Here is a 25,594-nt window from a genome sequence, read left to right as displayed (position 1 = left end):
TGGAGCTTGCTGGCTGTGGGGTGGAGCTGGGTTGAGACAGAGACTGAGACAGAGATCTCTGGGAGAGCTCTCGCCAACTGATATTATGTGGGGCTGGGCAGTCTCTGGTGGTCCAATGTCCTGAAGTTGGCTCTCCCACCTCAGAGGCTCAGGCCTGACACCAGGCCAGAGCACCAAGACCCTGTCAGCCACACGGCTCAGAAGAAAAAGGAGAAAAGAAAGAAAGAAAGAAAAAACTATTAAAATTTAAAAAATAAAAATAATAATAAAAAAAGAAGAGAGCAACCAAACCAATAAACAAATCCACCAATGATAAGAAGTGCTAAAAACTATACTAAGATAAACATAAAAATCAAAAACAAATCAGTTGCAGGCAGCAAACCCCAAGCCTACAGTTGCTCCCAAAGTCCACCGCCTCAATTTGGGATGATTCGCTGTCTGTTCAGGTATCCCACAGATGCAGGGTGCATCAAGTTATTTGTGGGGATTTAATCCACTGCTCCCGAGGCTGCATGGAGAAATTTCCCTTTCTCTTCTTTGTTCGCACAGCTCCTGGGGCTCAGCTTTGGTTTTGGTCCCACCTCTGTGTGTAGGTCGCCCTCAGGCACCTGTTCCCGCCCAGACAGGACGGGGTTAAAGCAGCGGCTGACTGGGGGCTCTTGCTCATCCAGGCTGGGTGGAGGGAGGGGTACAGTAGTTATAACTGGAATGCAGGGCGAGCCTGCGTGACCTTGCACCAGCCTGAGGCGCGCCGTGTGTTCTCCCGGGGAACTTGTCCCTGGATCCCGGGACCCTGGCAGCGGCGGGCTGCACAGGCTCCTGGGGGTGTGGAGAGTGACCTGTGTTCGCACACAGGCTTCTTGGTGGCGGCAGCACAGCGTTAGCATTTCATGCCCGTCTCTGGGGTCCGAGCTGATAGCTGCGGCTTGCGCCCGTCTCTGGAGCTTGTTTAGGCGGTGCTTTGAATCCCCTCTCCTTGCGCACCCCGAAACAATGGTCTCTTGCCTCTTAGGCAGTTCCAGAATTCTTCCCGGACTCCCTCCCAGCTAGCTGTGGCGCACTAGCCCCCTTCAGGCTGTGTTCACACAGCCAACCCTCTCCCTGGGATCTGACCTCCGAAGCCGGAGCCTCAGCTCCCAGCCCTCTCCCACCCCTACAGGTGAGCAGACAAGCCTCTTGGGCTGGTGAGTGCTGGTCAGCAGCGATCCTCTGTGCAGGAATCTCTCCGCTTTGCCCTCTGCACACAGGTTGCTGCGCTCTCCTCTGTGGCTCTGACGCACACCCCCCCCCATCCCCCATCTCTGCCAGTGAAGGGGCTTCCTAGTGTGTGGAAACTTTTTCTTCTTCACAGCTCACTCCCAGCGGTGCAGGTCCGGTCCCTATTCTTTTGTCTCTGATTTTTCTTTTGGTCTACCCAGGTACATGGGGAGTTTCTTGCCTTTTGGGAAGTCTGAGGTCTTCTGCCAGAGTTCAGTAGGTGTTCTGTAGGAGCTGCTCCACATGTAGATGTATTTTTGATGTATCTGTGGGAAAGGTGATCTCCACGTCCTACTCCTCGGCCGTCTTGAAGCCCCCCCACCCAGTTTTATATATCTATTCTTTTTCAGATTCTTTTCCCTTATAGGTTATTACAGAATATTGAGTATAGTTCCCTGTGCTATACAGTAGGTCCTTGTTGGTTATCCATTTTGTATATAGTAGTGTGTATTTGTTAATCCCATAGCATTTTTTCAGTATTAAAAATATATCATTTAGTTCCCTCATTTACAAAAACGGCAAAAAGAAAAAAAAAGAAAGTCTCCTGCGGATTGATGCATTTGCTGGTGTGGGTACTTCAGAAAAAAAGATGAGACGAAACACTGCACCCAAAAGAGAACAGGTCACAAAGAGCACAGGCACACCGGCCATGAGCTCCCGGTACCTGCCAGGTGCTGAGAGGTGCCCCGGAAGGGTCCTGTCTGCAGAGGCTGTTTGTCTGTACGTGTCTGTATGTAAGCACACGTGTGTGGTTATGCACTGTGCATGCATGTGTATATATCAGTATGTATGGGAATGTGTGTGTTGTGTGTATGTATGTACGTTTCTGCACGTGAGGGTGTACAGATGTAAACAAGTGAATGCCCACAGCACTGACCATTATATGCTCCCCAGAGCCAGTACCTCGTTTCGTTGTTACAACGACCCCTGTAATCTAAATACCATGGCCACAGTGCAGTCACTGGTCTTTGAGGCAGGTTCTGTCATTTTCCGTATCACACAGGTGAGTGAACTGAGCCTCATAGGGATGGAGTCACTCATCCAAGGCAGGAGCTCTTAGGATCCTGATGTTATGGTGGGGAGACTGGGGTGTAAAGGTTCAGAGATTTGCTGAAGGTCATACAGTGAATAAGAAACGGAGCCTGTGCTCTTAACCACATTATTATGCTTCCCAGTAAGTAAAGCTCACCTTCCTTTCAGGAACGTGATAAAAAGACACACATACGTGTATTATATACACACATAACTTTAAATAAGATCTTTCTATCGTAAGGGAATGGGGGTGTGTTTAGGACATCAGGGGGAAAAGGGTTAACTTTAAAATAAATATTATGATGAAATCAGAAGAAATCCTTAGGAATTTTCTATATGTATTTCCCAGTGATAAAGGGACATTTCTTCTATGAAACAGGAGCAGACTGCAATGATAGGAAAGGAAGGGATGAGAATAGCTGATGACCAGAAGGAAACACACCAAGATAAGAGGCTGCACAGAAAAAGAGACATACCAAGTGAAAATCTGCACTGAAAATAGTAAAGAGCAGGCTGGATACGGAAAAGAAAAAATCAAAATTGTTAAAAATATTTAAAACATTTGCTGTAGAGTAGCATTTAAGTTTCTTTCCAATTTTGCTAGATTTTTCTGCTTGTGCTCCAGACCCACTGTGCACCCTTTACTGCTGCTTGGGGCGTGATCTTGATGAGTTGCCAGGGCTGGGCTCCCCTGTTCTCCAGGGGGTTCAGACAGAGAGGCACTAAGGGGAGGGGGGTGGGGAGGGGAGACAGGTGAGATTCTTATTCCCTCTGCTGGACCACGTGACCTGGCAGTGCCCGCCTTCTACCCAAGGCCACGCCTCTCCTCAGGGGGTCCTTTCCTAGGAACTCCCTGCTCTCTCCAGGCCCCAGTGCCTGCCCTCCCTCTACCCTACAGGCCTAGGGGCTGGTGCTGGACCTAAGGCCTCTGCTTCCCCTGCTGGCTTCTTTCAGCCATGCCCTCTCCTTTGTAAACAGTCTCCTTTTTAAACTTTACCTACTCTGATTACAGGCAGATCCCCTTTTATTGTACTTCGCAGATACTGCGTTTTGTACAAATTGAAGGTCTGAGGCAACCCTGTGTCGAGCAAGTCCACTGGCACCATTTTTCCAACAGTATTTGCTCACTTCATGTCTCTGTGTCACATTTTGGTAATTCTCACAATATTTCAAACCTTTTCACTCTTATTATACTCGTTCTGGTGGTCTGTGATCGGTGATCTTTGATTCTACTATTGCAAAAAGATGACGACTCACTGAAGGGTCAGATGGTTGTGAGCCTTTTTTAACAATACAGTATTTTTTAATTAAGGTATGTACATTGTTTTCTTTAGACATAATGCTATTGCACACTTAGACTACGGTATAATGTAAACATAACTTTTATATGCACTGGGAAACAAAAAAAAATTGTGTGATTTGCTTTACTGCAATTTTTGATTTATTACAGTGGTCTGGAACCAAACCCACACTATCTCCTAGGCCTGCCTGTATGTGCTCTGTTTCCTGCTGGACCCTCAAGGATGCAGAGGATGTAGAGCTCCAGGCATCCCCAGGAGAGAGTCCCTTATCTGTTTTATAAACTGTGGTTCTGGAAAATAATTTGAGTTTTTTAAGAGTTCCACTTGCTTAAAAAATAAAGTTTAAAAACAACTGATGAAGCTAAACTTGAGAAAGCCAAAAAAATTAAAAAGGGATAGACATGAAAATAAAAAGAAAAAAATGACCAATAATACGTTTCCAGAGAAGACCTGAAAACAAATAAACAAATAATCCTGTTCTCATTACAGAATGAAACTCACATTGGCTTCAGAACTTTCCTCAAATTACTAATGCCAGAAAAAATGGTTACTCGGGAATTCTGCATCAAGTCCAGCCGCTCTTGTGTGGGAAGGAACAGATGGCTACTTTGGCTGACACATGGTCTGAGGAATATATATCCCCGTGTACCCAACCTAAAAAGATGGACAAAAATTCGGAGGACAGGCTGAAGTCAGTCCTTAGACGATCAACAGGGGAGTGAAACCACCAGGGAAACAAATGAGGGAAGGTTACACAGCCTGAGCTCTAAATATAAAATGGAAACGTGAGGAGGGTCTTAGATGCACAGAATCAAAACTGCTAACATTTATCTTCTGCCAGGAGAAAATTTTATAATCCACTTCTTTGGCAGGTATAACTTACCTACACTGAAATATTCTCTAGTTCCCCGGTGGTGGTGTGTGGAGTGCTGGGGTGCCCTGGGCCAGGTGCGGGGTCTGCGGGCCAGGCATCTGCAGAGGCTCGTGGGCGGGCCTAATGATGGGGTGCCCCTGATGCCCTCTGAGAGCCCTGGCTCTGTTCTCCCAGTCCCCGCCCCCTCCCAGGTTGTGCAGGACCCCTCAGTATCCTGACTGGGCCAGAATGAAGGGGGCCTGTTTGGCAGCATCCCCCATGGCTGGGGAAGCTGGTGGCTCACCCGCACGCTCCACTTTCCCTTGGGGGAGACATCGTGGGCTGAGACGGTTCTCTGGGCCCTGAGCCGTGCTGCCTTGGGGGAGGGGTGGAGCAGGTAAAGGGAACCTGGTCCTCTTATGGTCTTCAGTGCATCCCATCTCAGATAGCGTTTGCTCCAACAGTGTCCTGGGACTTCTCTGCTGGAGTCCCAGAACACAAAGGTACTCTCTTCTGTGGGCGACTGTCAAAAACTGGCGTTCTTTAGAGGGAAGATGGTAGAAAACCCCTATTCTGCCCTACTGATGACGTCACCCCAGGAAGGACTTCTTAATGAAAGATACCCACACCCATGCACAAAAATTAACCATAGTGAAAGAGACTGATAAGGAAAGGTGACCGTAAAAAAAGTGAGATGGTAAGTCAAAACCTGGAAGGGGATATTTTCACATGTTTAAAAAAGAAACAACCTCCAAAAGATGTAATATAAAGAACTTCTATGAATAGTAAGAAAAAGATTAAACAATAGAAATGGGTAAAACAGATAAACTCACATACTAGGGAACAGGAACTGCAATGGCCAGTAAAGACTAAAAGTTGGCCTGTTTCATCAGGAATAAGATAAATGCAAACGAGACCATGAAGACTCTGTTACATCCACCAGATCAGCAAACTTAACATCAGGCCCTATGAAGTTCTAGAACAAATGTGGAACACTGCTGGACATCGACATTATACAAATGCTTTGGGAAAACCATTTGACGTTATTCCATAAAAATGAAAATATTCATCCTGGTGACCACTGATTCTAGGCTCTTACACCAGTGGAACCCTCACCCACGTACACAAGGAGACTGGTATTAAAACATTCACAGAAGCTCTGTTCATAATAGCAGAAAAGTTATATAAATGCCCACTTGTCCACTAAAGGGGAACAGGCAAATACACTGTGATGTACCATATATTCACATGATGGAATACTGTACCATTAATTATAAAGATAATTCATCTAGAGCTACATGCACAAACATGGATGAAGCCACAACTGCATGAATGAAGAAAAGCGAGTCATAGAGGAATACAGGTTGTGGTTCCATCCATGTAAAGTTCAAAAACAAATAAAAATAATGCATTATTTAGGGACACGCTCATCTGTGGCAAAAGAATGATGAACGTGAAATCCCTGCTCTGAAGAGAAGCAGGAGATGAGATGAGGAAGAGTCCAGAGGGAGGCCCCAGCCTGGGTGACTCACATTCCTTATGCTGGTTTCAAAGTTATGCTTCACAACTTTACACACATTCCACTGTATCTGTCATATATTCATGTTTAATAACATTTTATTTTAATAAATATTTCATCATTTAAAATTGAACAAAGCGCTATATTTTAAATGCAACTGTATCAAATAAAAAACTAGCTGCGTACCTTTTAAGTATCTGCATAAAGTAAAGCACACTGAAAGCAGTGTTTTTAGAAAAAACACAGCATAAAAATCGGAAGTGCCAATAAAAATGTAAAAACAGAAAGATAAAAAGAATAACAAACACTTCACAAATAAATAAAAGATTTCACAATAAGTAATTACCCTAGTTTAAGCAGACTGATTTGCATGAGAGTCATACCTACAAAAATAGAGAAATTAAAGTAAAAATGATAGGCAAAGATTCAGGCAAATTTGAACAAAAGGAAAAGAAGGTTGGTGCTTTAATTTTAGATGAAGCAGAATTCACAACAATAAAACATTAAATTGGGACAAGCCCACTTTATATTAGTAAATGCTGCGATCCACGAATAATGAACACTAGTATATTTAAGAATATAAAATCCAAACGGAGCAAAAAGTGATGGAAATAGGAGGCTGAGAGAAACAGAGCTGTAGTGGAGGATATTCATGCGGATCATGAAGCAAAAAGCCATTTGTAGAAAAAGATGAGATGAACCTGACAGTGGCTGGGTGGGGTGGGGGCAGAGCCCTGCAGTGTTTCTCAGTCCTGTCCCTGCATTTTCCAGTTTTCTATAGCAGGGCGGGGGCAGGGGGCACTGCCTCGACCTGTGTTTGGAGATGACACTACACATATAAGAAAGGAAGATAATTTCTTCCTTCCTCCTAAAGTCAATCTGCAAATAATCAATGCAACTGATTTTTAAAAACCTAAGTGTCCATCATCGGATGAATGGATAAAGAAGATGTGGCACATATATACAATGGAATATTACTCAGCCATAAAAAGAAATGAAATTGAGCTATTTGTAATGAGGTGGATGGACCTAGAGTCTGTCATACAGAGTGAAGTAAGTCAGAAAGAAAGACAAATACGGTATGCTAACACATATATATGGAATTTAAGAAAAAAAAATATCATGAAGAACCTAGGGGAAAGATAGGAATAAAGACACAGACCTACTAGAGAATGAATTTGAGGATATGAGGAGGGGAAAGGGTAAGCTGTGACAAAGCAAGAGAGTGGCATGGACATATATACACTACCAAACGTAAGGTAGATAGCTAGTGGGAAGCAGCCACATAGCACAGGGAGGTCAGCTCGGTGCTTTGTGACCGCCTGGAGGGGTGGGATAGGGAGGGTGGGCGGGAGGGAGACGCAAGAGGGAAGAGATATGGGAACATATGTATATGTATAACTGATTCACTTTGTTATAAAGCAGAAACTAACACACCATTGTAAAGCAATTATACTCCAATAAAGATGTAAAAACAAAAACAAAAAACTTCTGAGAGTCATTAGCTAACACTGCCTATATAGTGCTATTTGAAATCAACTTCAATCCATTTTTCCACCAATTGTTGAACCACACAAAGTGAAGAGCAAAACAAATTAGAAACCTCTGAGTTTTCTTTTCATTCCCAATCAGAATCTTTGTATTTTGATACAAATTGAAACCTATAGTGATTTGATTCAATGTACATAAAAATCAGGGTAAAACATGGATGTTCCAGTATTACCATCACTTACTCTACAGAATAAAATTATTCAGGGATCAGAGATAAAGCCCATGAGTAATATTCTTCATTAGAAGAGGTTGGACATTTGAAAGAAAATCTGATAACTAATAGCCTATAAGTAACAATTTTTTAAAGCTGGGTAGGTAGAGACAGTTCCTCAGAACTGCATATTAAATTCACTTTCAATTAGTATGGTTCAGCATTTTATTCTTATGATTTATATGCTTGGTAATACTTTTAAAATTAACTGTGCTGCACACAGACACACCACATACGTCTCAGCCATAATAATTTTTCTAATGCTATATCTTTATAACAGTAATTGCCTTCTTTCTGAAAGAATATGCATTTGGAATCTAGTGACACTTCATTTATTACTTTTCTTATATTAGAGCTACCTCAGCATATTAGACTTTTTTTTTCCCTTAACGACTTTTTTCTATTAGGAGACCGTGAAGACCCCAGGGAAAAGGAAGTCCATTAGGGGAAGGAGACACTTTAGAGGCGCAGGAATATCTAAGGTGGACATCAGACAGTTCTTGTCAAGAAGGGACTGGACAGGACATCCTCCATTTCCTGTGAGTTACAGACGCTTTTGACACACCTCTATAAACAGAAGTCTCATCACTAATACAGTGAGTTAAATCACCAACACAGCAATTAAGCACAGGAAGGACGTTGCCAGCCACTGCGCCTGCCCCTCTCAGTTGCGGAGTCACCCTGTCCCTCAGACCACCCTGCTTACACCGCTTGGACCAGGAGACATACGATCCTCCGGCCCCAACACCAGACTCTCTTTTCCAGACCATAAGCATCAGACGATGAGGCCAGCACTGGGGCAGTGAGCGTCCAGGAGTCCTTTACTGAAGTACCAGCAGGAAGCACTCTAAGAAGCGGGCTGCTCGGGGAAGTCACCATCTCCTGATGCCGGAAGTGTTCCCGCACAGGCCAGGGACAATGTGAAAGCGAGAGAGAAGTGCCGTCCCTTTCTCCCCAAAGCTTCTATGGTGGGATTGACTCCTGGACCCTTGGACCTTGTACTTTTCTTGCTTCTTGGATTTTGTTTACGTTATTCTGCTGGCCGGCAAGGACCCCACTCTCTGATCCACCTGCCCAAACTCCACCCGTTCGACACCTACGCTGAGTCGCATCCTTACTGTAAGATGAATCAGTCTTTCCCCACCTCAGCCCTTGTGGAAGTAGCAGGACATGAGGAAAAGAGCCGACCCTTTGAAAGCAAACAGACCTGGATTTCTCTATCCCAGCTTCTGAGAGGACTACCCCTGTGACTGCGGCCAAGCACACATCGCTGTGGAAGGGATGCTCTGTTCGTCGCTGGTAACAGTGAGCACCCATTCTGCACGGCTGCCATGCCTGGATGCACAGAAAGGGCTGGGAGGCACCATCTTCCTTTCATCTTTCTAAACAAACTTCATATACAATCATTCCTTAACTTACTAAGTTCTAACTTGCAACTATTCCCTATTACATTAATATTTCATTGCTATTTCTACAATTCCTATCAAGTCCTCATCTACACTAAACTTGTTTTTGATTAACGTTTTTTTACTGGAAAATAGTTGATTTACAATGTTGTGTTAGTTTCAGGTGTACAGCAAAGTGAGTCAGTTATACATACACATGTATCCACTCTTTTTTAGATTCTATTCCCATAGAGGTCATTACACAGTATGGAATAGAGTTCCCTGTGCTATTCAGTAGGTCCTTATTAGTTATCTATTCTGTATATAGAAGGCAAGACCATTACCTTGTGCTTCTTTGTGTCCAACTCCTCACACAGTCTCCATGTCTTGCATGATGTATTTTAGTGCAACCACGGGCTCTAAGTCTCATCGCTTGATGGTTCTGAAACCTACTGTGTGCTGACCATGTCCTTTATGTGTCCAGGCAGACACAATAAGGAACTGGCTACAAGTCAGAATCAGCCCAAGGTTACACATATAAAGGTCATCTACTTAAGGGCACCAGGAGACACGTAACCAAGCCTCAGCAGTGAAGCAAACTCTGCTCTTCTGGAAACATCTATAAAGGTGCCCATAACTGGAGCTACTAAGGGGTTTATCATAATCAAGACATTGACCATGGACTGAGGGTCCAGCTTTCTACAGCTCCCCTCACGGCACATTAACCAATGGACATGGGTACAAGTACACCACCCAAGCCGTAGGTAAAGATACACATAGAAAGTGTCTAGGACTCCATCCAAGGCAGGCACGGGGACACCTGCTGATGGTGGCCCACCCTCCACGAGGTCCTGAGCTCCCCAAGACGGCCCGTGTCCTCAGCGCCCTTCCAACAGACCTCGCCGCTCTCTGGTCTCTGCCCTCTTGGGAGAGAGTAACATTCCCCAGGCTGGGCTACAGAACAATTCACTCTTTCTGAGAAGATTCTCAACAGTCATTCAGAGGTAACAACCAGGGAAAAGCCTATTTAAATTGTTTCCAGGTGCAATTCGATGCATTTAATTCATTATGCTTTCAAGCACACAACTACCTTACCAGGTATCTCTGTCTACCTTGTTTTTAATCTTCCCGTCCAAGCTCATGATCTCTTGCAAAAAGCAAGTTTTATTACATTTTCATTTAAGAATGTGTCTGATGCATTTCTCCAAAGAAGACATACAGATGGCCAAGAGGCACGTGAAAAGATGCTCATAATCGCTGATTACTAGAGAAATGCAAATCAAACTACACACTGGTCAGAATGGCCATCATTAAAAAGTCTACAAATAAAAAATGCTGGAGAGGGTGTGGAGAAAAGGGAATCCTCCTATACTGTTGGTGGGAATGTAAGTTGGTGCAGCCAGCTGAAAAAAATGGAAAAAATTATGGCAGTTCCTTAAAAAAACAAAAAATAGAGCTACCATATGATCCAGCAATCCCACTCCTGGGCATATATCTGGACAGAACTATAATTTGAAAAGATACACATACCCAAATGTTCATAGCAGCACTATTCACAATAGCCAAGACATGGAAGCAACCTAAGTGTCCATCCACAGATGAATGAATAAAGAAGATGTGGTGTATATATACACAATGGAATACTACTAAGCCATAAAAAAGAATGCCATTTGCAGCTACATGGATGGACCTAGAGATTATCATACTAAGCAAAGTAAGTCAGAAAGAGAAAGACAAATACCATATGGTATCAATTGTATGTGGAATCTAAAATATGACACAAATGAATCTATCTACAAAACAGAAACAGACTCACAGACATACAGAACAGACTTGTGCTTGCCAAGGGGAAGGGGGGTGGGGAGAGAAGGATTGGGAGTTTGGGATTAGCAGATGTAAACTATTATGTACAGGATGGATAAACAACAAGGTCCTACTGTACAGCACAGAGAACTATATTCAATATCCTGTAATAAACCATAATGGAAAAGAAAAAAAAGAATGAGATGGATCAAAATAAAGAAATTTATACTGAAAAGTGATTTAAGCAAATATCAACAAATGTCACGTTGTAATAAAAATGAGTATTTTTTCAATGACCACTTCTAATTTCACTTGGCCTTGAGTGGTTTCATTATGCTATAATTTAATTAGTCCATTTCAGTCTCAATTTTCTGGTTAGACATGTTCCCCTGATTAAATTTAATACTGTTAGTAAATTTAAAGACAAGTGTATTAGTCTATTTTCATAATTAAGATAGGGGGCTTTAGATACTTCAGCTGCTGTATTAGCAGCGTAAAATATTGCCTTATAAATACGGGTATACCCTAATTCCTTCTCGTCCTCAGCACTAACAAATGAAGCCTTCATCTTTAACGTGATCAAGCAAAATACATTCTTTTGAACATATTCAAGAGGTCATGATCTTGACTGTGAGAAACCCCCATAGTGGATTTATAACGAATTTTCTGAATAAATAATGACTGCAAATACATTTACATTAAACATATTAACCTTTAACTCACCTAAAATTTTAAATAGCGTATTAAAGTTATATTTGTGCTCAATTCAACGGGCTTGAAAGAAAGCCCTACAGGTTTCCTACATCTCATATTAAAGGTTAAAGTGATTCATACATTTTTTTCCACAAAATATGGCCAAACATACAAATCTGAAGGGAGACCAGGACTGAATTTCTGATGTGCACATCAGGAAACATTTTTGCTAGTACAAAAATTCAAAAATACTTTAAAAAAGAAGTTGATATATGCAGCGTAAGATTTTAAGCTTCCTTACATTGGACAATGATCGCCATAGCAATGAAGAGAGAGAAAAACCCTCATCCAGGCGGAAGTTCGTTCATCATTCCCTTCCAATTCCTTGGCTTTTGCCATGTGTCATTAAATATTGCAGTTGAAAAAAACAAAAAACCAGAATCCAAGCAGAATGGAAAGGCAATCAAAAAAGGCAATTTTTCTTTTTCATCAGTTGTCTGAAGGCATCCAACAAAACAGACATTATGGTAAGAATCAGTGATTTACACCTGAGTATAAGTATATAGGAACTAATTATCAGACCCCTATTACTATCACTTCTGGTCTAGCTCCAGTGAATTAGATTCCAATGGACAGGAGATGTTCTGGCCGGTGAACAGCAAAGTCGGGAGCTCAGTAAGGCTCCTGGCGCCACACACCGGACTCACCAGGGCTAGAAGCCTCCCTGCAGCTGAAGAAGCTCCCAAACACCTGCTGGAATGAATGCAAAACTAGGGAAGCCCCCATTTGAAGAAAACAAAATATGAAAGAACAAAAAAGTCCTCCATTTGGCAGCTTCTAATGGAAAGGAAACCATGAAATAATTAACTGGACGTGAGAGTGTTTTATTTGGTCTGATCGTAAGTGCAGTGAGTCTCCATCTGAGGTGTTAATAAGGAAGCTGGACGACACCTCAGTCAGTAAAGAAGGAGGTCTGTTGTTGTTGAATTTAAAGGACTCGAGGAAGGTGGCAGCCCAGCGAGGAGGACAGAGCCCACGGGCCAGGCGGCTTGAGCTGGTGTCACCCACTGTGGATGCCCCACATTGTCCCAGGTCCCATCCCTCCTCCTGGTGTAAGGCGGGATGACAACAGAGGTGCCCCCAGCATCAGGAGAACGTCGGGGCGAGAACACTTGGAAAAGGCCAGGCACATGGTGTGTTCTACATCCGCGCATGTCAGTATGGAAGCCAAACGGAGATGATGCAATGGCCCTGGAGCAATGGTTTTCCACGTGCCTCGGGGGATTCAGCAGGATGGAGAAGCTCCAGAAGCTCAGAAACACATCACCTGGGGGACAGCTGAGCGCTGCCACCGACCAGCTGTACAACCCTGAGCGTGACTAACCCTGGCAGCCCTCACATCATAGAGCGGCAGTTAGGAGAGCCTCTGGACCACAGAGGGTGCTGGATGAGTGTCAGCAATCGTGGCTGTGATCAGCATCAGCATCACCATCTGTCCGGTACATGCACGGCCTGAGACACTGCTGACCTTCACCATGGACACTGCAGACGGAGACAGAGGGAGGGAAGGCAGCTTCACCTGGGGGAGTAAAGTCAGGTGCGCCTTCCCCAGCTGCTCACCTCCCCAGCAGCCTGCACCAGATCCTGCCCGTCCACCTGGAGATCCCCTTTCACAGATCCCAAAGACGGCCTTGGCCTTGTGGGGCAGGCCCAGCCGGGCGGGGGAGTAGGAACTGCTGCCCACCCCAAACAAGAAGACAGGAGACACCCAGCAACCAGCCACCAACTACCTCCGCTCGTCCAAATGGTCCTTCTTCTGTAAGTACGAACAGGAAACCAAAGATGCCACACGTCTGAGGAACACTAATCTCATGAATAAGGACCTAAAGGAGTCGAGGCCAACTGGCCAGTGGGGGGAGCTGAAAACACGGGGAGGCAGGAAACCTGATGAACAAAATTCGAATTAATATTAGGAGGCGACGGCGCCCCTAGAGCGCATGCTTCCTAAACTGCCAACAAGGTGCTGAGAAAAAGCAGCAATTAGAGAACAACAGAGGATTCTTTGAAAGCAACACAGGTGTCCTCAAAATGAAAAATTCAGCAGGCGGGTCAGGCAGTAGCATGGATGTGGCTGAGGCCCAAACTAGTCATCTAGAAAATAAAACAAGAAATATCCCAGCAAGTACAGAAAAAGAACATGTTGGAAAATGTTAAGAATTCTATGCCATCAGTTTTTCTGCCTGCAGCAGGTAGAATATCCTTTTACCTACTCTGAGTAGCATGAACTCGAGAAGGCTGAGAAATACACAGGAGAGATATAATCAATAATTAATGAAAGAAATTCCCCTGGAAAACTTTTCTTGAAATATCCAATAGACAAACAATTAGCTCTATTACAACACTTCACTACCGTGTGTTGTAACCAGATATAAGATCAACACACAACTGTCTTTCCAGAAATTCTAACAGAAAACATATTCCCATCTCTCAACATTATGGATGTAATTTTCCTAGAATGCATCACAATGAAACTCAAATCATTAGCAGCTGAGAACTTTACAAACTGATTTTAAAATTTACTGAAGAGAAAAGGCACAGAAGTAGCCAAGAAAATTATGAAAAAAATCAAAGAGCAATTTATTATAAAGCTAGAGTAATTAAAACATTGTAGTATTGGCTTAGAAATGGACCAACAGATTCATGAAATAGGGATTAATAAACACACCCATGTCCATAGCAGCGGGGAGGGGACACTTCAAATGCGAGGAGAAATACTGAACATTCAAAAAATGGTGTTCGGGCTTCCCTGGTGGCGCAGTGGTTGGGAGTCTGCCTGCCGATGCAGGGGACGCGGGTTCGTGCCCCCGTCCGGGAAGATCCCACATGCCACGGAGCGGCTGGGCCCGTGAGCCATGGCCACTGAGCCTGCACGTCCGGAGCCTGTGCTCCGCAACGGGAGAGGCCACAACAGTGAGAGGCCTGTGTACCGCAAAAAAAAACCAAGCTAACAATCCTGTATTTTTTTTAAAAAGGCATTTCATCAAAAATTAAAAGACAAAGACAAACAACAGACTGGGATAAAATATTAGTCACCTAAAATGGAAAATAATTACTATATTAAGAAATCCCACAAATTAATGACAAACAGTCTTACAGAAAAATAGACAGAAGATGTAAACAGGCACGTCACAGAAAACTTCAAACGGGCAATGAAATCTTTTTATTTGTTTCCTTTCTGTCTCATCTATTCATCGTCTAATTTCTCCTTTATTTTCTGTCTTCTTTTGGATGAACTGGGTATTTTTTATGACTCCATTTTATTTCCTTTGTTAGCTCATTAGCCAAGTCTTAAAAAAAATTTATTTTAATGCTGGTGGTTGTGTTTGGGCTTATAGTATATATATTCACCTTATCACAGCTCACCACAGAGCTTAAGAGCCTTACACTGTATACTTCTATCTTCCTGCATTTACACAAGTTTTCCATATATATGTTATAAATTCCATAATACCTTGGTGTGCTTTTCTTCATACTTCCTGTTCTTTGTGCACATTGAGCTTCTCAGATCTGTGGGCTCATAGTTTTATCCAATTTTGAAAAAACATTTCAGTATTATTTCCTCAAATAGTTTTTTCCTGTCCATCCCCACTATTTTAGGTACCCATTCCACGGATATGAGGCTTCTTGAAATTTCCCCACACAGCTCACTAATGATTTTTCCATTTTTCACAAAATTCTTTTTTCTCTGTGTCCTACATTTTGGAATAATTTCTAGTGCAATGCCTTCGAGTTCACTAATCCTTTCTTATCTCTGGTCTAATCTGTTGTTCATCTTGTCCAATGAATTTTTTCTCCCACTGTAGTTCACTGGAAGTTCAACTGGTCTTTTTTATACTGTCTCTACTTTCAAACATCTGCAATACAGTTATAACAACTGTTTTAATATCTTTGTCAGCTACTTCTAACATCCAGGTCAGTTTTGTATCGGTTTCAATTTGTTAATTTTTCTCATATGTCAGGCTGCATCTTCCTGTTTCTCTGCGTGCCTAGTAATCCGATTATGCATGCTGTCTTGGGTGGATAATTTTGTATTCCTATGAACATTCTTGAACTTTGCTCTGGGACATGTATAAATTACTTGGAAATGGTTTGATTCTTTTGGATCTAGCTCTCAAGATCTGCCAGACAGGACTGGAGCAGCACTGAGCCTGGAGCTTATTATTCCCTATAACGGAAGCAAGATTCTGCTGAGTATTCTACCTGCTGTCCCAACGAATCATGAGGTTTTCCAGCCTGGGCGGTGGGAAAGCCCTGCTTTTGGCGCCTGGTGCTGCTCCTTCTAAGCCTCTCATTGGTTCTTTCCTGGCCTCACCTGCAAGAGCTGATCAGTATCAGCCGAATACTGGTAAGGGATCATCTGTGGGTCTCCAGGACTTTTGTAAGCTCTCAGGCACTTGTCCTGAAAGCTCTACCCACCCTGAAGTCCCGGCCCCTCAGCTTGTTCTCCTTAACTCAGCTAGTGTGCCAGGCTCTGCCCAGACTGCCCCTACCTGTGCTGCAGCCTGGGGACCCTTCTCACAGCTGGACACGGGCAATCTTAGGACTTACCACGGATGGTGGGGCATCAAGGTAGAAGGAATACACTGTTGAATCGGGCCAAGGTTAGTGAAATGGGCCCACCAAGCAGAGATTCTGGCATTCAACGTCTTAGCTGGAGGAATTAGGAAGGATTCTCGCTGTCTGTTTGGCTCAAATACGAACCCCAAGGTGGGCTGCACTAAGTGAAGTTGAAATGCCAGACCTTCTAGGTATATCCTCGAGGGAGGAACTTAAAGGCTGGGGGAGACTGGAATGACAGAGTGCACTCTTCATGTAAGACCTGCTCACCTGTCCCGGAGGATCCCGAGGACACAGCTTCCACCACGGCGCTGAGAATACATCTGTGAGGGGAGCCCCAGCACACTTCAGGAGCCCTGAAGGACTCTCCTCTGTAGATAAGAAACTACAGTAGACATGCCTGTGCTGCCATCAAACTAGGATCCCCAAGTGCATGAGGATTCTGGGATCCCAGGGCGGCAGGGACCGAGTGGTGGCACTTCATCACCAAAGACCAGGTGGGTGTGGTTAGGGTGATGGGCAGTGGGGCCAGAGCAGCGGTTCGAAGAGTCTGACTCACAGAGATGCTTGGTGTTGGCTCATAGAGGTTCTGCCTCTCAGACTGAACCCTAACCGATATACACTCCCATTGGGGTTGATAAAATTTAGCAATAAAAGTAAACCACTATCTGAATAAACCAAAAAGTCAGACTCCTCAACCACTATAACATAAAACACAAACAGTACTTAACACATCACTCTATATGACACTCTGATTCCTACAGATTAGTACTTTTCAAAATATGTCTACTTTGCTCTTAAAAAACTATACTAAATAAACTGTAATTTGTTACATATAAAAATAAATTCTAAAAATGTTTTCAACCCCGTGGTTATCAGTTTCTCAATAGTATTAGTTATCACAAATAATCTAGTGTCCAGGTCAGCACTACCCATTCAAGTTTTTTTTTAAGTGTACAGTAGTCCCCCCTTATCTGCAGGGAATACATTCCAAGGCCCCCAGTGGATGCCTGAAATGGTAGATAGTACGGAACCCTGTACATATCAATATGTACCCGTGATAAAGCTTAATTCGTAAGTTAGGCCCAGTAAGAGATTAACAATAATAATAATAATAAAACAGAATAATTATAAAAATAGACTGTAATAAAATTTATGTGAATGTGGTCTCTCTCTCTCAAATATCTTATTGTACAAATGTAATGCCTTTTGCATCTTAACTAAGTGCTTATAGTGTACTATGGCCATACCTTTTGCAGTTGAGGAGTGACAGCAAAACTAGCACAAATTTCTTTTTCCTTCTTCACAGTTTCACAGAGAGAAGGTTTGTCCTCACTGTAGATCTTGGCAAACTCAGCATACGAGTTTTCTTTCCTTATTAAGTCTAGCACTTTTACAGCTTCTCTCTGGTGTATCCAGATTGCCAGCATAACTATTCTTGAGCTTTGGGGCCTTTATTAAGTAAAATAAGGGTCACTTGAATACAGCACCGAGATACTGCGACAGTCGCTCCGATAACCCAGATGGCTACTGAGTGACTAACAGGTGGGATCCGCTGGACAAAGGGACGATTCACATCCCAGGGGGGTTGGAGTGGGATGGCATGGGTTTCACCACAATACTCAGAACAGAAAGAAATTGAAAACTTATGAATTGTTTTTTTTTTTAATTTAAAAAAATTTATTTTACTTATTTATTTTTGGCTGTGTTGGGTTTTCGTTGCTGTGCGCTGGCTTTCTTTAGCTACGGCAAGCGGGGGCTACTCTTCACTGTGGTGAGCAGGCTTCTCACTGCGGTGGCTTCTCTTATTGCAGAGCACGGGCTCTAGGCACGCAGGTTTCAGCAGTTGTGGCTCACAGGCTCTAGAGTGCAGGCTCAGTAGTTGTGGCGCACAGGCTGAGTTGATCCACGGCATGTGGGACCTTCCTGGACCAGGGATCAAACCCGTGCCCCCTGCATTGGCAGGCGGATTCTTAACCACTGCGCCACCAGGGAAGCCCTTATGAACTGTTTATTTCTGGAATTTTCCATTTAATATCTTCAGACTGCAGCTGAGGGTGGGTAACTGAAACCGTGTAAAGTGGGACCGTGGATGGTGGGAGGGGGCTCCTGTACTACCTGTGATTATGTGTGAGACTGTTTCCAATATTGATATATGTATAAGCAATCACAAGACATGCCACTGAATCTTTCAAAAAAATGAGCTAATCAGAGCTATACAATCTGAATCTTAATTGGCATCTAGCGTAATGTAGAACCTTTTATAGTTTGATGTAAGGAAGACAATTATCTCAATCATAGGAGACACTTAGCACATAGAAAAAAATGAATGAAAAAAAAGTGAACATACGTATTCTCTACTGGTGTAGCGCCTGCCTTGTTTCAGAATTTGGAAAGGCTCTTAGAAAATACGATGGTGAGAATGTCACAGCATCTCCCTCCTCCTCCCCTCACATCACAGGCCCCAGCTGGAAAGGGCGGCCTCCTTCCTGGCCCCATCAGCCAGCCTGCTGCCCCCACCTTGTCCTCTTTCCCAACGCAAGCCCCTCCACCACCCACAACACATCAAGTCGCTCTGGCCTGAAGCTTACACCCCCTCCCTCACCTCACTCTGTCTGACGGGCTCAGAGTGAGGCAGAGAAAGGAGGCCCAGCAGGGCTGTGACGGGCCCACACTCACCAGCCCGTCGGAGGAGAGATATGGTCAACCGACCGAGGGCAGCCCCCGCAGCCCCACATCAGCGTCACTCCTGGCCTCCCCCAGCCAGCCTGCGAGGCTCTTCCAACACCGCTAGGGGCAGACACCTCCCTTCAGAGAGGGCAACTTGCTCTGGTGGTCATTCGCAGGGGTGGGGCGTGTCGTGTCCCCCTGGAAATGAACCAGAACTCACAGTGGCCTCTTCAGTTTTATGCCTCAGGAAGATGGAAATGTACCATTTAGAGTAAAGGATAAAAGTGGAGCTTGATATAAAATAACTATTTATCAGAGAAACACACATCAAAACTGCAATGAGATTATTACCTCATGCCCATTGGACTGGCTATTGTCAAAAAGGCAAGAAATAATAAATGCTGGAGAGGATGTGGAGAAAAGGGAGCCCTCCTACACTGTTGGTGGGAATGTAAATTGGTGCAGCCACTATGGAGAACAGTATGGATGGAGGTTCCTCAAAAAATCAATAATAGAACTACCATACAACCCAGCAATCCCACTGCTGGGCATATATCTGAAGAAAAAGAAAACACTAATTTGAAAAGACACATGCACCCTGATGTTCACTGCAGCACTATTTACAATAGCCGGGTCATGGAAACAACCTAAATGTCCATCACCAGAGGAATGGATAAAGTAGATGTGGTGCATATATATACAATAGACTGTTACTCAGCCGTAAAAAAGATAAAATCTTGCCAATTGTGACAACATGGATGGACCTTGAGGGTTTTATGCTAAGTGAAGTAAGTCAGACAGGGAAAGACAAATACTGTATCATTTCACTTGTATGTAGAATCTTAAAAACAAACAAAACACAAAATAAACGAACATACCAAAGCAACCAAAAACAAACACGTAGATAACAGAGAACAGAACAGTGGTTGCCAGAGGGGAAAGGGGTTCAGTGGAGGAGTGATGGATAGAAACTGGATATTTGGTGGTGAGCACACTGCAGCGCACACAGATGTAGAAATATAAGGCTGTACACATGAAACTTATATGATGTTATAAACCAATGTCACCTCAATAAAAAATAATTCTTAAAAAAAAGGAATTATTTAAATCAAGACTTCAAGCTATTCTAGCTGTGAGACCCTAGGCAAGATATTTACCTTTCTAAGTCTTCCTTTTCTTCTGGAAAATGGGGATAAAAACAGTAGCTTACTCACAAGGATACTGTGTGGATAAGCTCAGCGGATCCCGTGCAGGGCTTAGCACGAAGGAAACGCCCAGCACGTGGTTCCTGTTAACAGTAGTTTGTAGGTGGACCCTACATGTTGTGGAACAGGATGAGGGGCTTGGACGCAGACGCTCGGAGGAGCCTGGGGGGAAGGAGGGCTTCCAGGAAGCAGCGAGAAGCGAGCCGTAATGAGTGGAAGGGCAGGGCAGAGGCCAGAGGGGTCGGGGAGGACCTGTCAGTCGGGGCCCACACCACACGCCGGCAGTCCAGAGGGTCCAGGTGTCAGGGTGAGGCTGGGAAGGGAGGGAAACTAAGGCCACATCAACGCTCACAGTTCAGAGAGTGAGTTTTCCGCTAACAAATCAAAAGTTGTATCATCCTGGTCAACAGACAGAAGAGTGTCCTTACAGCAGAGACAACCAGCTCTCCGCCAAGACTCTGTCCCCACCCCACAATGTGGGCCGTCTCTGGGAGGGACCCGTCCAGGGAGGGACCACCTTTTTCAGCTTCCTTCCCAACCAGACACGCTTCGGGCCCCGTGACGAGCCCTCCCCACTGGTGTGACGTGCAAGCATGAGTGTCCCTTTCAGGCCAAGGAAGTCAAGGAGCACGTGTCTCTCCTTCCTCTCCCCCCTTCACTGAAATGCAGGGGACCCCACGGGCCTGGGGAGTGCAGGACCGCTGGTGGAAGCAAGCGGGGTCTTTGAATCTCGTGTTGGGGGAGCAGCTGCTGCCTGGAAGGCCCGCCTGGACGGGAGCAGGAAGCAGGTGTTCACGGAGTTAAGACACGAAGTCTGGGGTCTGACAGCAGCTGGTGTCACCCTAACCGACCCCTTACCTCCCTGACTCAGCAAAGCAGCCAGTTGAGCTGGGGGAGCCCTTCCTCCTCGTCTACCTGGAGAGCTGCTGGGCTGCGCGGAGCTGGGGGGTGAGCCCCTGGAAAGCTCGGCTGCAGGGGCTCCCGCTGGGGCCACCCTCCTTGGGCGAGGCCCCGAGACCCACCCTACTGCAGCGGGCCCCCCCCACCCCAAGGACACACCTGCGCCACCTGCACAAGGAGTCCTGACCCCTCAGCAGGCATGAGCACGTGCATCCTTCGCGGTAAGATGCCCAGTCCCGAGAAGCTCCGTCCCAGGGTAGGGCTGGGGCAGGCGTGCGGTGGCCGGGGGACGGGTGCCCTTTCTCCCATCCCACACACCCACCCGAAGGAGGGCGGCTTTCCTCTGTTCAGACGCCAGGCTGATGGCCTACTCTCTCTGCCCTGCACGGTGTGGGTAGGTCAGGAGGGATGGGCAGGTTGTCCCCGTTTCCCTGAAGGGGACCCACAGCACAGCCAAAACGTCAGGCCCCACGGCCCAGTGTCTGCCGCCACTTGCCCCTGCACAGAAGAGTCAGCGTCTCGATACACAAGCCGTGATTTACTTTAAAATAATCCAGCAAGGGGCTTAGATGAAACAGGACCAGTCAATGTTGATACCATTGAGGACGGATAGGGGTACACGGGGTTCATTATACTAGTCTCTCTACTTTGGTGAATATTTGAAAATGTCAATATAAAAAAATTTTAAGGAAATTTCTCAGTATTTTGTACAAGAGGAGGCCCCCTGAATTAAACTACCCCTCCCTCCCAGTGCCTTTTCAGGATGTCATGATTCCCCTCACGAAGGAGGAGGTGTTTACAACAGGCAAGATTTGTGGGTTTTTTTCTATTTCCATTAATATTTAGTATGTCATTATCTCCAAGTCTAATCACTTAAAGAAGAGATTTTAAATAATTGATTACTACCTAAGAGGAAAAAATCCATGCCGTCTTTTTCATTATCCATCAAAACCCAGAAAACCTCTCCGTACAGTCCTGACGTGGACACATAAATATATTAATGCACATGCTGGGAAGAACACACATACAAATCAATAGACATAAATTCACTCTGGGTGCTTTCAGATGGAAAAACCATCATCCTCTTTCCACCCCCACCGTGTGGCGTCTTCCTCCCCAGCATGAGGCCTGACCCCATGAGAGAGGGCTCCAGGGGCACCCCTTTCTTCCTTCTTCCAAAGAAACATCTATGCGAAGAAATACCAATACCTCATAGAGTTTCACAGTCTCCAAAACACACAGAAAGCTAACATTTCTCGAACTCGGATGAGCTACGTCCTCTTGTGTGATCACCCGTAAGCATATGCATGTGCACGATCGTGTTTATCAGTCTAGAGAGAACGCTTGCACCTGCACATATTAAAATGCCTTTGTGGGTGGCATGTCCTCCAAGAGGTCACAACACCGAAAAACAGGAAGAGGATGGCCCGTGAGTGCCTGTGGAGGGGGCAGCAGGGCGCCCATGGTCAAGATGAACGCGCCTTGAAAGCACTCACACCTCCGCGGGCAGAGCCCTGCTCCATGGCCACATGGGGACCCGGGTGCCACTTACCACGAGGGACAGGGGCCTCTTCCAGGAGACGACGCCGATGAGTCCCGACAGCAGCACCTGGAACAGAGGGAGCAGGGGGTGAGGAGCCTCCCAGGACTTTTCTAGAGCACAGCACGCAGGCAGGAGCGGGTCACGGTGGTGGGTCTGTCCCTCCCGACAGTCACACCTGCAGCCACCACGCGGGGCCAGAGTGACCAGCTCGCAGGGATGCCGAGAGCAGACGCGCTTTCTGAATGAGCCTCCCACCCACCCCCGGGCCCTCAGCCTTATCCCCCCAGGTCCTGAGAGATACTTGCTGTGTGATTTAACATCACAGACAGCAATGAACACACTACTTTGGGGAAGGCGGTGCTGTCCCCACTCACAGGTCACCCGCAACCTGCACAGCGGCCTGAAGGCTCCCTCTGTTCTCCCACACCTGGGACCCCCCCCAGCCCCTACAGGGGTCTCCCCTTCACTCTCACCCCCGAGGAGGCTCCCTTGCTGTCCACACTGGCTCTAAGCTGCCCGCCCCGGCCCAGGTCAGCCCTGCCCGACCCCTGGCCCCCATCCCGCCAAGCGTGTCCCCCCAGAACCTCCCCAGCAGTGCCCCCTCCGCCCTGGCTCCCCTGTCGCCCTGTGTCTGCCGACTCCCGGGAGAACAACCCTCGGCTCCTGGCCCACCCTTCTTCCGGGCTGCCCCCCAAGCCCACGTCAGACCCATGTTTGCTGATCCCCATATTCCCAGTCTCCTTGTGTCCAGGCAGGGCCACTGGACCACAGAGACACAGCTGCACCCCGCGCCCACTGCCCACCGCAATCTGCCTTCAGAGGGGTCGCTGGATGCAACAGACAAGGGCCGTTACCACCTTGACTTTCCACGGTGGGCCTGGGCCAGGCAGTCCGGGACCAGGCTGGAGGGGCCGGGCTGCACTTCCCCTGGGATTCCAAAAGCACAGACCCCAGACCCGGAGCAGAACACGCAATTGAACAGACCCACAAGGTCCCGTTGGTGACAGAGCCCAGTTCACCCTCTGGCACCTCTGCACTGAGCAGGACCGAGTCTTAGACCCTGCAGCCTCCACCCACCCAGTGCCGTGCTGGTCTCAGATGTCTAACAACACCCGGACCAGTTGTCTTTATATGAAAGGCTTTAAACCTTATTCACACACACACACACACACACACACACACACACACACACACACACTTAACAGAAAAGAATGAATGGAAGAGCTTCAGCATGCTCTGCTCCCCAGCCTGTCACACACACACACACACTTAACAGAAAAGAATGAATGGAAGAGCTTCAGCATGCTCTGCTCCCCAGCCTGTCACATCTACCTTCTCTCTTCAGGGCACGTACCTCTTCCGAACGCAGCCAGTGCTGCAAATGTTAGACAACCGTTTTCCCACCTCCCGAGTCTCCTCTCTCCGTGATGCCGCCCAGCTCCAGCTGCAGCCGTCACAGAAACCCTGGGCTGCTGTTCCCCACCCCCCTGCCCCACGGTCTCCGAGGCCAAGTCTCCATCATTCTTCTCCATGTGCCTCTAAAGCCGCTCTCTCCCCTTCTGCACCCAACACTCCACCCATCAGAACACCCTCTCTGGTGTCAAATTCTTCCTCCTCAACGGACACACGACTTCCCCCTAGTCATCTTCCGTTGGACTGAGCTGCCATTTCTCCTAAGGATAGGCTGTCGGGACTCTCACCATCACCTCATGCTGGATAGCGCACACCCTAACCTCTTCTCTCCACCTCCAAGCCTTCTTGTGGAGAATCCAAAACTTCTGCCAACTCCGCCATCAACATCTGAGCTCCTGGCGCGTTCAGGAGCCGCAGTCGTGAAGCTGGGTTGGCTCTTCCTCTCGACACCTCTCCTCCCCCTCTGCTTGCCCTCGCTCTCATGATTTACCTGCCTGGACGGGGTGCTCAGCCACTCACTCACCTCTGCCCCTCCACTGGAACTGCGCTGGACGCCTCTGTCAGGTGAATGTCACCTCCCTGGGCGGGCAACCAGACCCACACAAATCCGGTCCCTGCTTTCCCACCAGCACCGCCCTAAGTGACCCTCCACTCATGTCCTGGCCACTTTGGGCACCAAAGCCACTGCATTTCTCAAACACCAACCCTGGAACGGAACCCCTGCAGGCTGTCTTCCCTCAATACTCAGCACTCCCCTCCTGTCACCGCCCACCTCCTGGCCCCCTGCCTCAGCCCCACCCCTTCCTCTTCCTTCAGATGATGGCCAAGCTCTGGGTCTGAGCTCTGACCCCACCATCCCCCTAGGATGGGGCTTCCACAGTGTCCTCTGTCTGCCCTTCACACCAACACTGGCCACGCCCAGACTGAGGCTGGAGAGAGGATGAGAATTCTCAGACTATCTCCCAGAAGATGTCCACTTACGCTCCGCCTTCCCCTTCCCATTTCTACCAGATGAAATTTCACCCATCCTTCCAGACGTGGCCCAATGCCTCCTCACCCAGGAAGGGCCTAGGAATTCGAGAGAGCATGGCGCCCCACTGAACTCCCAAACCACCCCAGACCTCTCAAGTCCTCTCTGATACGCACAGACAGAACTCCTTCATCTTCTAAGCTGAGGCTGCTAAAACTATCAAGTCTCTACAATGACCAGGCCACTTACAGCAGGGATTTTACTGGACCTCCGAAGAGCAGGGGTTTCTAAACACAAAGGAAGTTAACAGCACTTATCTTAGGCCACAGTAGAAATTCTTGACATTTCCCATCTTCATCATGAAGTTATAATTCCACAAATCCCCTCACATAATTTTACTTCCAACAAACATGGACTATTTGCTTCTTGAAGATAATTTACATTTCTAAATATCAATAATAACTATAATTGGGAATGGATCCAAGTCCCCTATGCGAAGGCAAAGAATAAAACCATCAAACGCAATGAGGCATGGAGATCCCGACCTTGTATAATGCCTTCCCCTTGAGTGTGAGTAGGATGTGCTATTCTGTGACCCTCCCCAGGGACAGCATCTTGAAATGATGTTGCCCTGGCAACACCTTGACTGCAGCCTTGTGGGACCCCGGCCA

The 25,594-nt window shown here is 46.3% G+C and overlaps 1 protein-coding gene across 1 annotated transcript in view; it reads right to left on the bottom strand.

The window, feature by feature from the left end:
* FAM189A1 (family with sequence similarity 189 member A1) overlaps positions 1–25,594 on the bottom strand; it is a 363,110-nt gene that overhangs the window by 151,419 nt on the left and 186,097 nt on the right. Inside the window, exon 2 of the mRNA XM_029238462.1 lies at positions 22,550–22,606. Coding sequence (XP_029094295.1) covers positions 22,550–22,606 — 57 coding nt within the window. The remainder of the gene's footprint in view (positions 1–22,549; positions 22,607–25,594) is intronic.

Source organism: Monodon monoceros, unplaced genomic scaffold (genome assembly GCF_005190385.1).
Source record: "Monodon monoceros isolate NGI ecotype Baffin Bay Population unplaced genomic scaffold, NGI_Narwhal_1 Super_Scaffold_21, whole genome shotgun sequence".
NCBI classification, from domain to species: Eukaryota; Metazoa; Chordata; class Mammalia; order Artiodactyla; family Monodontidae; genus Monodon; species Monodon monoceros.
This window is presented reverse-complemented; position numbering and strand designations above follow the sequence as displayed.